The sequence below is a fragment of the Ostreococcus tauri genome (assembly GCF_000214015.3).
Source record: "Ostreococcus tauri WGS project CAID00000000 data, contig chromosome 12, whole genome shotgun sequence".
Taxonomy (NCBI): domain Eukaryota; kingdom Viridiplantae; phylum Chlorophyta; class Mamiellophyceae; order Mamiellales; family Bathycoccaceae; genus Ostreococcus; species Ostreococcus tauri.
The window spans coordinates 527,959-542,657 of NC_014437.2; the positions used below are offsets into that span (position 1 = coordinate 527,959).

The 14,699-nt window shown below is 58.1% G+C and overlaps 7 protein-coding genes across 7 annotated transcripts; 3 read left to right on the forward strand and 4 right to left on the reverse strand.

The window, feature by feature from the left end:
* Positions 1 to 714: 714 nt before the first annotated feature.
* On the reverse strand, positions 715 to 1,323 carry OT_ostta12g03140 (Heat shock protein DnaJ, cysteine-rich domain; the record flags this gene model as incomplete). The annotated part of the gene is made up of 1 exon (XM_003082422.2): positions 715 to 1,323. One exon carries the CDS (start codon positions 1,321 to 1,323, stop codon positions 715 to 717), a length of 609 nt encoding a protein of 202 aa, XP_003082470.2.
* A 135-nt stretch (positions 1,324 to 1,458) lies between these two features.
* On the forward strand, positions 1,459 to 2,070 carry OT_ostta12g03150 (PWI domain; the record flags this gene model as incomplete). The annotated part of the gene is made up of 1 exon (XM_003082421.2): positions 1,459 to 2,070. One exon carries the CDS (start codon positions 1,459 to 1,461, stop codon positions 2,068 to 2,070), a length of 612 nt encoding a protein of 203 aa, XP_003082469.2.
* A 39-nt stretch (positions 2,071 to 2,109) lies between these two features.
* On the reverse strand, positions 2,110 to 4,149 carry OT_ostta12g03160 (Metallopeptidase, catalytic domain; the record flags this gene model as incomplete). The annotated part of the gene is made up of 1 exon (XM_003082420.2): positions 2,110 to 4,149. The coding sequence occupies one exon, from the start codon at positions 4,147 to 4,149 to the stop codon at positions 2,110 to 2,112; it is 2,040 nt and encodes a 679-aa protein (XP_003082468.2).
* An 829-nt stretch (positions 4,150 to 4,978) lies between these two features.
* On the forward strand, positions 4,979 to 6,100 carry OT_ostta12g03170 (Methyltransferase type 11; the record flags this gene model as incomplete). Its single annotated transcript, XM_003082418.1, has 1 exon — positions 4,979 to 6,100. The coding sequence occupies one exon, from the start codon at positions 4,979 to 4,981 to the stop codon at positions 6,098 to 6,100; it is 1,122 nt and encodes a 373-aa protein (XP_003082466.1).
* An 85-nt stretch (positions 6,101 to 6,185) lies between these two features.
* OT_ostta12g03180 (P-loop containing nucleoside triphosphate hydrolase) lies at positions 6,186 to 9,074 on the reverse strand (the record flags this gene model as incomplete). The annotated part of the gene is made up of 1 exon (XM_022982926.1): positions 6,186 to 9,074. One exon carries the CDS (start codon positions 9,072 to 9,074, stop codon positions 6,186 to 6,188), a length of 2,889 nt encoding a protein of 962 aa, XP_022840144.1.
* Positions 9,075 to 9,714: 640 nt separating this feature from the next.
* On the reverse strand, positions 9,715 to 11,625 carry OT_ostta12g03190 (Mitochondrial substrate/solute carrier; the record flags this gene model as incomplete). Its single annotated transcript, XM_003082423.2, has 1 exon — positions 9,715 to 11,625. The coding sequence occupies one exon, from the start codon at positions 11,623 to 11,625 to the stop codon at positions 9,715 to 9,717; it is 1,911 nt and encodes a 636-aa protein (XP_003082471.2).
* A 188-nt stretch (positions 11,626 to 11,813) lies between these two features.
* On the forward strand, positions 11,814 to 14,087 carry OT_ostta12g03200 (Vps52/Sac2; the record flags this gene model as incomplete). The annotated part of the gene is made up of 1 exon (XM_022982927.1): positions 11,814 to 14,087. The coding sequence occupies one exon, from the start codon at positions 11,814 to 11,816 to the stop codon at positions 14,085 to 14,087; it is 2,274 nt and encodes a 757-aa protein (XP_022840145.1).
* Between the last annotated feature and the right edge of the window lie 612 nt (positions 14,088 to 14,699).

A 14,699-nucleotide genomic window follows, 5' to 3' on the forward strand; every position in this document is an offset into this window, starting at 1 on the left:
CCGGGCTCGTTTGTTCTCGTCGAGAGCGCTCGCGCGCTCTTCGCGCCGTCGCCCGTCCGCGCGTTTATTTTGTCCACCTCCTCTCGTACGATCCCCATTTTCGCCGAACGTTTGGCCTCAGCGCGGGATTTCTTCGCCATCGCGCTCAATGACGCGTTCTCCGCTTCCTCCTTCATCGCTCGTGTCTTCGGACGTCCTCGCTCGTTTTCGTCGACGTCTCCATTCTCGCCGCCGTCGCGCGTCTTGAATCGCGTCTGACTCTTCTGTCGTCGTCTCGTCTGCACCATCGCCACCGCGCTGTTTTCATCGTCTCCATCGTGTCGCATGCTCGCCCACGGATCGGCGTCGTGCGCGAACGGCATGGTCGATGGATGACGGATCGATCGACGACGACGCGTCGATTCGTCTCAACGATTAGCGTGAAGTCGATGCGACGACGCGGTCGACGACGGTGTCGTGACGACGCGCGATGGCGTGCGAACGACGCCGTTCGTGCCGATGCGTCGATCGCGCTCGAGTCGCGTCGCGTCGACGACGGCGCGGCGACGTGTGCGGTGAACGCGTCGTCGTCTGGGACGCGAAACGTCTTTGGTTCCCCTCTCCCGATGGACGCGGCGGCTCCGCGGGCGGCGATGACTTTCTACGTGCTACAATGTCTCGCGTGAGCGCTGCTATGTGACCTACTAATGAACGATGCGTGCGAAAAATATGGACTCACACCTCGGATACGCCCCCGTTCGAGCCAGACTCGCGCGGTGGCGTCTTTCTCGCCTGCGCGCGGGCGGCTCGGGCGGCGCGCTTGGCGGCGCGCTTGACGCGACGACGCTTAATCTTCTTCGTCAACGCCTCGAGATCCTCCATGTCGTTGTGTATAAACTCTTCCAACGTCTCCTCCTTGGCCGTTTTAGCGATCTGTTGCTCGATCGGGTTGGGTATCAGGCCAAAGTTCCGATTCCTTAACAACTCGCGGAACGGCGCGTTTGGGCGAACCATGCGCGACCAGTTAAACCTGTCGCTGATTTCGCTCCCCGCGCCGTTACACACCCGGCACAACACCGACCCTTTGGACTGACAAAACATGCACGGAAACGTCTCCTCCTGTCCGCTCCCGATGTCCGAGAAGTCACCTCGCTGCGTCGGTTTTTCCAACTTTCCTCGTCCTCGACAGTGTTCGCACGTCAACCTCGACGCCCCTCCGCATCTCGCGCAGTTTTGTCGCATCCAGTGCCCGTACGCCTCGCGCGCGGTCGCGACGACGGTACCGATGAAACATATCTGCGACGCCACGCCCAGGATGCCCTTAATATCGTCCTCGGCCCCCATGGACGACGCGCGCGAGTGCGGGAAAGGGCGCGATGCCCTAGGGCGAGGGCCTCGGGAAGGGTCCGCGTCACACGCGCGTACACACGTCTCGCGCGCGACGCACGCGGGAGTGGTCGACGGGTGGAGACGCCGCGCATGAGCGCGTACAGACGCCCGTTCTCCAGGAACGCGCTCGCGTCCGATGGCGCCAGCGCGTCGGCGTCGTCGAGGAAGAAACAAATGTCGCTACCGAGCGAATTGTGCGTGAAGATTCACACCGACAAGGTGGACGTGGGGTGTCTCAAGCCGTGGATCAACGACAGGATCACTGAACTCCTCGGCGTCGAGGACGAAGTTTTGATCGACATGATCTCGGTGATGTTGGAGGAGTCCGCGGTGCACAAGGACGGGGGGCACATGCTGAGGCAACTGGAAAGTTTTCTAGACGTCAACGCGCTTACGTTCGTCGTCGAGCTCTGGACGCACCTGGCGAGCGCGCAGGAGAACGCGAAGACGTCCGAGACGGGTAAAGGGGTGCCATCGAAATTTTTACGCGACGTAGAGGCGGAGCGCGCGCGAGCGGACGCGGCGTACGAGCGCATGCGAAGCAATCGGGAGCGTTACGAGCAACGCGGTCGCGCGCCGAAGCCGTACGACAAGCCGAGAGGGCGCGACGGGCGAGGACCGAGGCACGATTCGCGTGAACCGCGTCGTCGATCGAGATGGGAAGGGGAGCGGAACGGCGTGTCAGGGGCCGATGCAAAGTAGATCGCGTGTATTTGTACGGTATCAATAGGTTTGTTTCAATCACGCCGCGACGGACGCCGTCTTTGGCCACTTTTCGTGAATCCAACTCTTGAACTTGGCGCACGCCTTCAAGAATCCGCCCTCGGCTTGAGAATCGGCGATGACGGTGTCGCCATCGACGAAGAGCATTCGCATGTCCAAATCTACGTCGCTCGCCGTCTGCGCCTCGGCGAGGGACTTTTCGTACGCCTCGCGCTCAGACTTGACGAGATCGTCCACGTCTTCGCCGAGCTCCTTGACCCAAGCGTCGTGGGACAGCGGTTTGCCCGTGAGATTGTTCACGAGACCCAAGAAACCAGGCTTTCCACTGCCCGCGCGCCAGTACTCGCTCTCGAGCTTAGGACCGACCGCGGGGTTGTCGACGATGTATCCCTCCGTGTTGAAGAAGTATTCGCGCGTTTGATGCACCGCCATTTCCGCGAAGACGTAGCCGTGATAGTACGCGCTCGATTCGTCGGCGAGAATGTGCGGAACGCTCATGAGCGGTCTGCCACTGAAACCCCCTTGAATCTTCTCCTCAATCTCGTCGGCGATTCGGCAGATGTTCTCCGTCGTGAGTTGATCCTCCGGAAGCTCGTAGAGCGCCTTTTCAAAGTACGGCACCGCGAGCATGCCGCGAAGCGCGAAAACCTTATACGGGTGTTTCTCCCGAATGTTGCGCTCGATCAAATCCCAAGGAATGACATTTCCGTTGCGATCCTTGGCGTAACGAGCCTGCCATGCGGCGTCCTCGCACAAAGCGTCCAAAAACATTGACTGCGTCTCCGCCAGGGCGACGCTGAAAGGGGCGCGCTCTTGAGCAAACACGGGAGATCCTTGCACGATGTTCGCGAAGTGCGCGGCGTGTCCGCCCTCGTGCATGAGCGTCGTCAGCGCGGTGTTACCACTACCGACTTCATCCGGAGTCGCGAGTGAGGTGAAGTTGGATTCAGACGGCACCCACGAGCCGTCACCCTTTACGAACGGAGGCGTCGGCCAGTGGCAGAAGCCATTTGGATACTTCCCGACCCGATCGCAGAGATCCAGACGCATCGTCGTGCCCTTGTACGCGATATTCATCGAAGCGAACGATCGACCCCAAACCTCGGGGGCGTTTTCAAACGGATAGTACGGATCGATCAATTGCGTGAGCTCGCCGCTGAGGTAGTACGCCGTGTTCCAACCCTTGGTCGCGGCCTCTCCCTTTTCGCGCTTCAATCGCTCGCGCGCGGCGTGCATGATCGGCCGCGTCGCCTCTTCCAATCCGTCGAGCATTTCGAAGCACTTCTTCTTGTTGAAGCCTTCGGCTTGCGTGACCTTCATGTCGTAAAAGTCTTCAAAGCCGAGCGCTCTCGCGAATTTGTTACGCTCGGCGATGATGGCGGGGAAACCGTTATCGCACAATAATGGACCGTTCGCGCGAAGCGTTTCCCAGCAGCTCTTACGAACGGCTTCCTCATCGCTGCTGCGAATCTTCGTGCGCAAAACGGTCGGCGTGGCCTTGACAAAGTTTCCACTCGCGTCCGTGTATCCGAGCTCTCGCTTATTCCGGGCGCTCTGCAACGCGTTCTCCTTCGCGATCGCGCTCTCACGAAGTCGCACCGCCTCGTCCGATTCCACGATGTAGCACTTCAGTGTCTTTTCGATTTGTTCGAGCACGACTCGATCGGACGCCTCGACGTCGCTTCGAGCCAAAAACTCTCGCGTCTTTTCCAACAGCCCGGCGTCGCCCATGAACTTCTCCAGCGCGTTGAAAGACGTCGTCAGCGCCTCCACGTCGTTCCCGCTCAGGTTCATCTTCGTCGCCCAAAAGTTATCCTCGTACGTCTTGTGCTTCGCCAAGTATTCCGCGTTGAAGCCATCGATGAAGGTCTTCGCGTTCGACGCGGTCGACGCATCCATCGTGATTGGCGACGATGACGAAAAAGCTTCGATCGCGACCGGACGACGACCGAGCGCGCCGGCACCGTTCACGCGCGCGCTCGTTCGCACCGCGCGTCGCCTCGCGAGCGTTCGCGCGCGCGCGCAATGTGATGCACGAATCACGCGCGCGAGCGCCATGAAGTGGAGGCGCCGTGACGTGCGTGACGTGACGTGACGTGACGCGAGAATGACGTCGACGCGCGGCGACGCAGAGAGCGACGCCGACGATGCCGCCGAAGACGCGCGAGGACGAAGACGAACGCATCCTTCGCGCGGCGTTACGTCGAGAGATGCTTCGAACGTTGCGACAGCGTGGATCGATGAAGACGTGCTGACCGAGCGAGATACCTCGTGGATTGTTACGAACGGTACGTGACGCCGAGGACGGTGACGCGATCGAAAGGGCGAGTGAATTGAAAGAGTTGGGATACGACCGAGCGTGGCGCTCGTTGATGCACCGCACGAGGGAGATCGCGTACGAGGAGTGGAGGCGAGGCGCGCTCGCGATTTCGCAGAAGGGCGTCGACGCGCGCGCGAGCGAACCGCCGCCGAGAGGACCGATCCGATTACGTCTACTGCACATGACGAAGATTGAAGCCGAGGACGAGAGGAAAGACGCGCGACCCTCGACGTCGTCCGCGTCGATTCGTCGGCTGAAGAAGGCGCCGCCGACGATCGAGTCGCGCGCGAAGCGTAAAGCGGGCGCCGAGAGCGGCGCCGCCAAGAAGAGAAAACAGTGACGGCGGCGAGGTAGCCGCGACGACGCGTCCCGTCGCGTCCTCGTCGTTCGATTCTTTTCTCGAGCGTTCATACATTTTCGTCGACGCGCGCGCGCTCGTTTCGATCGTGTGGTGCCGCTCGTCCGTCGGACGCGCCTCGCGTCCGTCTCGCCTCTGTGTTATCCAGATATCCACGTCAATCGTCGACGTCCCTCCTCGGTCCCGTTCGTCGTGCGCGAAACTTCGTCATGGCGTTCATCACGTCGGCGTCGATCACCACTCTCAAGAGTATTCGCTCGCCCAGACCGTCGTCGTCGTCGTCGTCGTCGTCGTCGTCGTTCGCGCGATCGCTCACACCTTCGTCCTCGTCGTCAACCTCTCGCGTGGTCACCGCTCGCGCGGAGTCCAAACTCAAGCCCGACTGGGCGGGGGACGACGTGTTGAGTAAGTTGGTCGACGCCGCGATCTCGAACGAGTTGTTGTACGAGAACGTGATGAAACCAATGGCGCGAAGGACGCTCATCAACACCGCGGAGAAGAACGGCATCGCGTGGAGAGAGGAGGCCAAGGCGTTGGAGGCGAATCCGGACATTCACGCCGCGTTCGAGTCAATCAAGGATGACTCGTTGAAGTATCCGGAGTATTATCTCAAGCCGTTTCACGCCTACGCCGAGGGAAATCTGTGCTGGCTCGCGGCCACCGAGGCGCGAAGCGCGACGTACTCGATGGCGCTCCGCGTCTGGCCAAAGGATCGAATCACGGCGGAGACGGCGCAACAACGCCTTCGTGATTCATACACGGATACGATTCGAAAGCATCGCGAGACACACAACGCGTCGACCGGGGAAGCGGAACCGAGGAAGATTCTCGACGTCGGTTGCTCCGTCGGGATGTCGACGCGATACATAAGCGACGCGTTCCCGAGCGCAGAGGTCATCGGGTTAGACCTTTCACCTTACATGCTCGCCGTGGCGTCCGTGAGCGATAAAGGAGAAGAAGGGAGTGAGAGACGAACGTGGGTGCACGGTAAGGGCGAGGATACCAAGTATCCGGAGAACACGTTTGATGTCGTGTCGCTCGCGTTTGTCATTCACGAGTGCCCGGAGAATGCGACGGCGGCGCTCATGCGAGAAGCGCATCGGATCTTGAAACCAGGTGGAACGTTCGTTATGACGGATAACAACCCTCAGAGTCCTGTGATTCAAAATCTACCCCCGGCACTCTTCACGCTGATGAAGTCCACGGAACCGCACTCAAACGAGTACTATACCATCGACGTTCAACAAATGCTGCGGGACGCGGGATTCGAGCACGTGCATCAAGAGCAAACTGATCCGCGTCACCGAACGGTGTGTGGGTCGAAGAAATAGCGCGGTCGTTGAGTCGGTTTGTGATATAAATGAATGCGTATCTAAACAATATCGACGCTCGCTATTACGCTACACAGTACTCTCCTCATGATTCACCGGCGAACGGATTAAACGCGCCTTTTGTCAGCAAATCGCTCTTGTAAGCGCCCGCCGCTAGCACCCTTTTCGGTTTCCCGCTTGCGGTGAATCGCTTGAGCCACTGGGCCACTGTGTCACGAACGATCGCGACGTCTTGAAACCCGGCCGCAGCGGCGTACCGAGCAGCGATTTCCGCCTGCTCGTCCACGTCTTCACCGCCGACGAACACGACAGATCTATCCTTTGCAACGCCTGAAGCCTCCAGGGCTTCGATAAAAGCATCTTTACCGACGATGACGTACGTGGGAGATAGCTTTGATCCCTCCGCGCGACGAACGGGAATATTCACGCATTTATCGACCGCTTCTGTTCGGAACAGGAATTGGTTCCGAACGTCGATAACCATGGACGATTCGCTCAACAAGCGTTCGACGGCCTCTTCGACGGAGATATCGGACGCCACTGGCGCGTCTTCACCATCTTGTGACGACGTGAGCAACCAATTCTTGTTCGTCACGTCGTATGCCGATGGATCTGCCCACTGCGTCTGCTGGGTTTCCGCATTATAAAAGTACAGGCGCTCGAATCGATCAAACGCCGCTTTCCACTCGCTGTTCGAATTTCGTTGCGCGAGACGCTGTTCAAACGCTCGAATCTTCGCAATCTGCGCCGCGCGCCGCTCTTCGGCGAGACTGCCGACCACTGGCAACTCTGCGCCTACGCAGCTCGTGCCCGACGCACTTGTTACGCTGTCTAGCGTCCATTCCTTCAGGCGCTTCTTTCCACCCGGCGTGTACTCCTTTACCCATCCGTCGTACCCGCCGTACACGACGGCGATGTTTCTATACCCGCGATCGATGAGGGCATCCATCGCTCCGCAACGCTCGGGATCATCCAGTCCGTCCGTCTCCGCTTGAGTCCCGCCGAGAAGAACGACTGACGCGTCCTTGTCTGGAAATTTCGTCGTGAACCGTTTGAGGAATTCCAGGGCGTTTGATTCGTACGAGTACGCCAAGGGCTTCCCATCGACGTTCACGAGAGGCATATTAACCGAGCCGACGATGTTCTCGCGACGAAACGTTCTAGTATCACGGCAATCAATCACAGCGCAATCACCCGCCTGGAACGCGCCAAAGGCTTCTTCGGCGCTCACCGTGGCCCACCTCTTTTTTGCCGGCGGCCCTGGGATAGATAGCGCTTCTTCCGTATCCGTCATGATCAGAGCCCGATTGGCCTCGTCCGTTTGTCGTCGTTCACGGGCTCGTTTCATGGACTCTTCTAAGAGGAGCCTTCGAGCCTCCAGAGCCTCTGGCGTCGCCTGCACCGTGCGCATCTCAGCCGCGCGCGCGCGTCTTTTCTCTTCCTGCTTCTTCATAGCTTTACGCCAGCTATCCTTTGCCTCCATCGCCTCTCGCTCTTCATCTGTCAGGTCCTCCGGGTTTTTCTGCCATCGTAAATACTCAGTCGAGAGTTTTGTGGCCATCATGAAATCTTGCTGCCTTGCCAACTCTTTCGCCGCGGTGAAAACGCTCTCCGGCGTGATGGACGCTCCTCGCACGACTTCGTTAGGGGTGTGATACCTCCATAGCGACGAATCGGCGCCGGAGTTTCCGAAAAGGTCCGTGTCTCCGCCCACGCTCATTTTACGCATGAGAAGACTGCATCTCTCTCGCGCGTCTACACACATCCAGTGATGGATGGCATCGTCGTATACCTTTGCTCTTGCGGCGCCAAAAAAATCAAGTGGCTGACCGGGAAACTCATCAACGAGTCTCGCCGTGGCTTCATACGTCCACTTTTCTTCATCTTTGAACAGAGCGTGGACGATGTCACAAATGTCGTCGCGCGTCGGACTCCAGTACCACTTGTCCATTCGACCGTCTCGCAGAAGCGGAGCGTAAACCGTGGAGAGATCGTTCGCGGTGACGATGATCGGCACGCGAGCCGTCACCATATTCCGTCCGTCATCTCCGCGGTCCTCGCCGACGGAAACTAGTTCTGGATGGTCGCACAGATTCATCAGAGTCCCACACACCGTCTGATTGTTCACCGTCTGTTGCGTGTCACGAAACCAGCCGATGCCCGCATCGATGTCGTTGATGATCAAGCAGCTCATCACGCCCGTTCGTCTCAGCAGCTCACCTGCACGCTTGTAGCGCTGTCGAATCAAACGACCGGGCTCACCCGCATTTTCATCCTCCAACTCCCCTGCGCTCGTGACGATTGGCGTCACCCCCATGGCTTTACAAGCCAGTTCAAGATTGAAAGATTTGCCGCACCCCTTTCCTCCCCACACGCCGAGAATCAACGGCGTGTTCGGCGGATGGACGATCGTACCTGCTTCGTTATACATTTGACGCACGTGATTCAGACCACCGCCGAACAGAAAATTCTTCACGAGATGTCCGCTCACTTTTTCCATGAAAGCGGGTGGAACGTGATAGTCGCCGACGTGGTTGGCAAACTTCCGCGCCTCTTGAAATCGATATCTCAATTCACCGCTCGCGATGTCCGAGTCCGCCCCGAGTTGAAACTCTCCCGTCGCGTTTCGCACGAACACATCGTCGATTTTGCCCTCCTTCGCGCCCACGTTGGTATTCGTGTTCCCGGCGTCATTCTTCCCGAGCTCCACCAGATAGTCCACCTGGGCGCGTTTCTGCGATGCCTCGCGCGCGTTCCACGACGAGCGAAACTTTTCTCTCGCCGACGTCGTCGTCTCCGAAGAATCGTCGCCCGACGTCGCCCGCTCCGACGTCGAAGCGACGGGCGCGCGTCGTCGAGGACGCTCGAGCGACTGACGTCCTCTTCTCAACGCACGCGACGACGACGCGCGCGACGACGACGACGCGCGCGACGACGACGACGCGCGCGACGACACGGCGCGCGATCGACTCATCGTCGAGTCTCACGCTCGCGCCGTGACGTCGCGACGCGGCGACGCGATGTGACGCACGCGCGGTGAGACGCCCCCTGCCGACGAGTCGAGGCGGAGCGCGATGACGAGGTACCGAAGTTTGGAATTTTTCTACAGTCTATGCGCCGTCGATCACGCCGTGAGTCGGTTAAACTCGAGCGCAAACGTGGGTTTGGTGACCACGATATCGTTCACGCTCTCGCGGAAGGCCTGGCCGAGCTTTCGAGAGACCGCGCCGACGTCGTCCCCGTCGCCCACTAAAGCACCGTATGCTTGAACGAGCTCCGATTGCGCGCGACGAAACAAGTCTTTCGGTCGCCAGTCACCTTGAGTAGAGCCGTAGCACGAGGAACAGTCAGCGTACATCGCTTCCATTCCTTGTTTCCATTCTCGATGGAACTTTCCGAGCGATTCGCGCACAGACGCTTCGTCCGCACCGTCGGCGGATTCAAGTCGCGTCTTGAGGGTGACGATGCTACCGAAACGGTCCACCAAAGCGTGATCCACGAAAGCCTTGGACTCATCCGCAAGTGCTGTCTCGAAGAACTGTAACGTTGCAAGCTCAGTGCATGCTGTCGACCTCGTTGGAAGCTCGACGTGCTCGTCGACATCTTCATTCAAGTTAAACATCCTTGTTCCGCGTGTCGTCACCCTGCAAGAGCTTCCTTACGGATTCGTACGCGAGAAACGAAAAGCCCGCCTGGGGCACGATTTTCAAGGAGCTCGGTACCCATCCGCGCCAGAGCGCGCCTGCACCGCCGTCGCGTAAAGACAATTTCAAGCACTGTACGATGGAATCGCTGGGCGCCATTCCCGTTTGCATGCGCAGCGTGACGCGATAGATGGGATAGCTCGCTGTCGACGCAATAAATCCGGACACCACACCGCACGCGAGCGTCGGAAGAGCCCCCGCGCTTTCCGTTTTCGTCGCTTTTTTGTACGCCGTCGATAAGATGTCATACGTTGCGAAGCTCAAGCCCGTATACGGAATCGTCCCGAGCATGGCGGACCGCCAACCAGAATACAACCCTTTTACACCGGTTTGTCGGACCACCGCGGCGGCACCGGCGAGAGAGTTCTTGTACATTTCCGTGCTGATCGCGAGTCTCGTCGATATCACCTCGAGCGGATAAAGCAACGTGTCAGAAGTCATCCCTGCGAGCGAGCCCGCAAGCAAGCGCTCGCCGTTGGTTGGCTCGCGCGGTTCGCCACGTGTCAGGACGTCCTTATACCACGAATACGCGAAGAAGTCAAACGCCTTGCCTGGAGCGCTCGAGAGCGAGTTCGTGAGGTTGCCCTTGAAAAATCCACGAGCGCCCTCCTCTCGCATAATCTTCTGAACCATCGAAACGAGACCGTCGGTGGCTTTGCCGCTTACTGTCGTGCGAACGGCCAACACGTTGAGCGGCGAACTTGCAGTTTTGGCGACAATCCCCGCGACTCCGCCCGCGATGAAGTGACCCCACGGTGAACCTTCTTTGCGCCTGTCCGGAATTGCCAATCTGCGCGGACCTATTTCAAGACCGACCTTCATAAAGTACGGATCAACAGTTTTGAACGCCGCGACCGGCATGAAGACGAGCAAGTCGCGAAAGTCATCGGCGGTGAGTTGAGCATCATCGCGCATCGAACGCAGTACCTCGTCGACGTTCTTGCTTCGAATCTTTTTGCGCGTGTTGTATCTCCCTGAACGCAGCTCTAACTTTCTCAGGCCATCCTTCAGCTGTTTGCCTGTCACGTAGCCGTTCTCGTTCGGCTCTAGAGAGTCGAATGCGTCGCGCAACACTACCTCCTTCGATCGAGCGTATGCTGCAAACTCTTCAAAGTTCATCGAACCACTTCCGTGAGAATCACCCTCTGCGATGAAGTCGTGCACGAATGACGGCGGCATTTTCAGCGACTTCGCATATTCGTCCACCTCTCTTTGGGAAATGTATCCAGTGTCCAAAGAATCGATTCGTTTGAACAATTGCTTCAAACGCGCTTGTCGTTCGATCCACTTGGACGATTTACCGCGCCGAAGAGCGCTCGCTATCAGGCGTTGCTTCAGCACCTCATAGTCGTTGGCGGCGACGCCTCTCAGGTCAAAGGTGCTCGCGACAAACGTACACTCCACCACGCCCTCCTTCGTGCTCGTCAAATGCGCGCTCCTGATTGAGAGCGACATGGAGTTGAACGCGTTTCCTAGGTCCGCCATCAAACCTACTCGGTCATACGTCATCAGCTTCACCCTCGTCATCCCGCTCTCGGCTTCGGACTCGACCACGCACGAAGTTTGCCCAATGTAATCAGCTAGAAGGTTCCCATCGTCGTCGTACACCACCCTCCGTCCCGAGCTCGGCGTCTCGTCGTCTTTCGACTGATTTTCCTCGCCCGAGACCGTCCCCGCGCACGTCTGCGCGATCGCGTTCGACCGCACCGTCCGTCTGAAAGCGCGCCGACGTGCACCATCTCGAGGCGTGCGCGCCGCCGCCGTTGACGCCGACGAGGACGACGCGCGCGACGCCGTCTCTCGACGCTCCGACGGCGTCATCATCGACCGGTCGCCCCTTCCAGAGCGATCGCGCGCGCGCTCGATCGCGAGGAGGACGACGCGACCAATGAATGAGGCGGTGGAGGACGAAACGCCCGAGACGCTCGAACCACTCGCCGAAACGTCATCAAAGCGTCGCAGAGCTCGACGCGCGTCGAGTCTCTCGGGGCGAGAAGACGAACGAGACGATGGCGGACGCGCGTGGGATGACATCGGCGACGTCGGCGGCGACGGCGACGTCGGCGGCGGCGACGTCGTCAGCAGCGGCGCGTGAGATTCTTCGCTACGCCAACCACGAGGTGATTATGGAATTGCTTCGGCAGGACGTCGACGAGGACGACGTCGAGAGCGTCGATCGACGCGCGAAGGAGATCGAGCTCAAGCTCGCGGACGTCGAGCGAAGGAGCATCGATGAACACGCAACCGAGTGCGAGAACTTGCTCGAACTCGGGCGCGAGGTGGAGGCGTGCGAAGCAATCTTGGGCGCAATGGAATCTACTCTAGGGACGTTTCAAGAGGATTTAGGAAAGATATCGATCGAAATTAGAGATTTACAAAGAGCGAGCGAAGATTTGCGTGTGAAGCACGCGAATAGAGCGCGAGCGGAGCGAGTGCTCGGAGAAATAATTGAGTCGCTCACAGTTGAGCCTGAATTAATCAACGCGTTGTTCAAAAGCGACGCGGGCGACGTAGAGTTCGTCCAAGGCGTGAGTAAGTTGGGCGGCAAATTAGACGCTTTGAAATCGATGCGGTCGAAGGAATCGATCACATCCGCGTCTCTTCCAGCCCTGAACGAGTTTGCCCCGGCGCTCGAAAAGCTGCGCATCAAGGCGGTGGACAGATCGTGGGCATTCTTGTACGGCGAATTCGCGGCGTTGAAGAAGCCGAGGACGAACGTCCAGTTGATGCAAGAGAATAGCCTGGCCAAGTACGCGCCGCTCATTGATTTTCTACGCAAAAATGGGCCCGAGGTTTACTGGGAAGTCAAATCAGTGTACGCGAACACGATGGGGACTATATTGAAGACGTCTGTGGCGTCGTACTTGGAATCGCTCAAGACAATAACCAAGTCTCCTAGGCTGAAAGTCGCGTTGGCGTCGAAGACGCGTGCATCCGCGTCTTCATCTCCGGTGGGTGACGCATCGTCGTCTGCGGCGAGTGTGTTTGCCGGTATGTTTTCAGGAATGTCGCTTTCACCGATGCGTTCCGACGTGAAGTGCGCACAAGAATCAGCCGAAAACAATTTGTTCGTCCTCGGTGATCGTGCGCGCACGATACTAGCTGCGGAATCGGAGCCGCCGTTCGTGGTCCATCGGCAATCCGACAAGGTGGCGCAGCAGGCACAGGAATTCGATGCGATTTTCCGCTCGGCGCACCGTCTTCTGATTGACACGGCGACGTTTGAGTTCGCCTTTTGCGACGTGTTTTGGAAGGGTGAGAGAGAAATGTTCGATACTGTTTTTGCGGGTCCACTCGTCGCTTATAATGACTTTGTGGCGCAGATCCTCTCGCGGTTCTCGCATGACGCTGTCGGGCTGTTGGTAGCGATTCGAGTGAACAACGCGCATCGGCGAGTCATGATGAACCGGCGCATGCCAGCGCTGGACGCGTACATCGACAACTTGAACATGACACTCTGGCCTAGATTTAAGCAAGCGTGTGACGTACACACAAAGTCCCTGGAGGATTTGCGTGAGTCATTTGAACCAAGCCCCGAAGCACCGAGCTTTATCGTCAAGCGGTACGCGAGTTTCGTGCTAGCCTTGACAACCATCGCGCACACAAAGCTGGGCGGTGACGAAGCCGACGTGACGAGTCAGGTTGATTCACTCCTCGATCACATGCGTCAAGTGTTTTTTGAGTGCGTGTCGAGTAAGCTGTGCGCGTCACTCAAGGCTACTCCGAGACTTCGCAGCGCGTATTTGGTCAAGTCATACGACTTTGTGTGCTCGACACTGAGTTCGCTCGCAAACTTGAATGAAGATGTCGACGAGCACGTCGAGCTTCCAACGAGGTCGACAGCATGCACTGAGCTTGCAACGTTACAGTTCTTCGAGACAGCGCTTGCGGATGAGTCCAAGGCTTTCGTGGATCACGCTTTGGTGGACCGTTTCGGTAGCATCGTCACCCTCAAGACGCGACTTGAATCCGCCGACGGTGCGGACGAAGCGTCTGTGCGCGAATCGCTCGGAAAGTTCCATCGAGAATGGAAACAAGGAATGGAAGCGATGTACGCTGACTGTTCCTCGTGCTACGGCTCTACTCAAGGTGACTGGCGACCGAAAGACTTGTTTCGTCGCGCGCAATCGGAGCTCGTTCAAGCATACGGTGCTTTAGTGGGCGACGGGGACGACGTCGGCGCGGTCTCTCGAAAGCTCGGCCAGGCCTTCCGCGAGAGCGTGAACGATATCGTGGTCACCAAACCCACGTTTGCGCTCGAGTTTAACCGACTCACGGCGTGATCGACGAGCCTAGCGCATAGACTATAAAAAACTCCAAACTCCGGTACCGACGTCATCCCGAGGTGCTCATGTCGCCACCCGCAAAAACCGCACGTCATTGACGTCCCCGATTCAATCGCGCGCTCCGTCATCACGTACTACCCATCGCGAATCGCCGCGTACTTCAACGCGTGGACGAGGGTATATTTGAAAACTGTTCGTGGAGAATATGAACGCGTCGGCGCGGCGATGAAATCGAATCGTGGACTTCCGACACTCGAATTGAATGGGTGGGCGAGGGGTATTGATGGAGACCAATATTCTTCTCGTGTTTGTCATGAGGCATCGACGGGGGCTGTTTTGGCTATCTCGCAAAGTGATGAATTACAAATATTGTCACGGTCGTTGGACTCTCGGTGTGACACGATGAGTGGCTCTGGAGACATTTCACTTTCAAACAAATCAGGAGACGTTTAGGGTATTTTGTGTTCTAGACCCTAATTCTAGGGGAATTGGGTTCGAAGTTTAGGGTTTAGGGTTTAGGGTTTAGGGTTTAGGGTTTAGGGTTTAGGGTTTAGGGTTTAGGGTTTAGGGTTTAGGGTTTAGGGTTTAGGGTTTAGGGTTTAGGGTTTA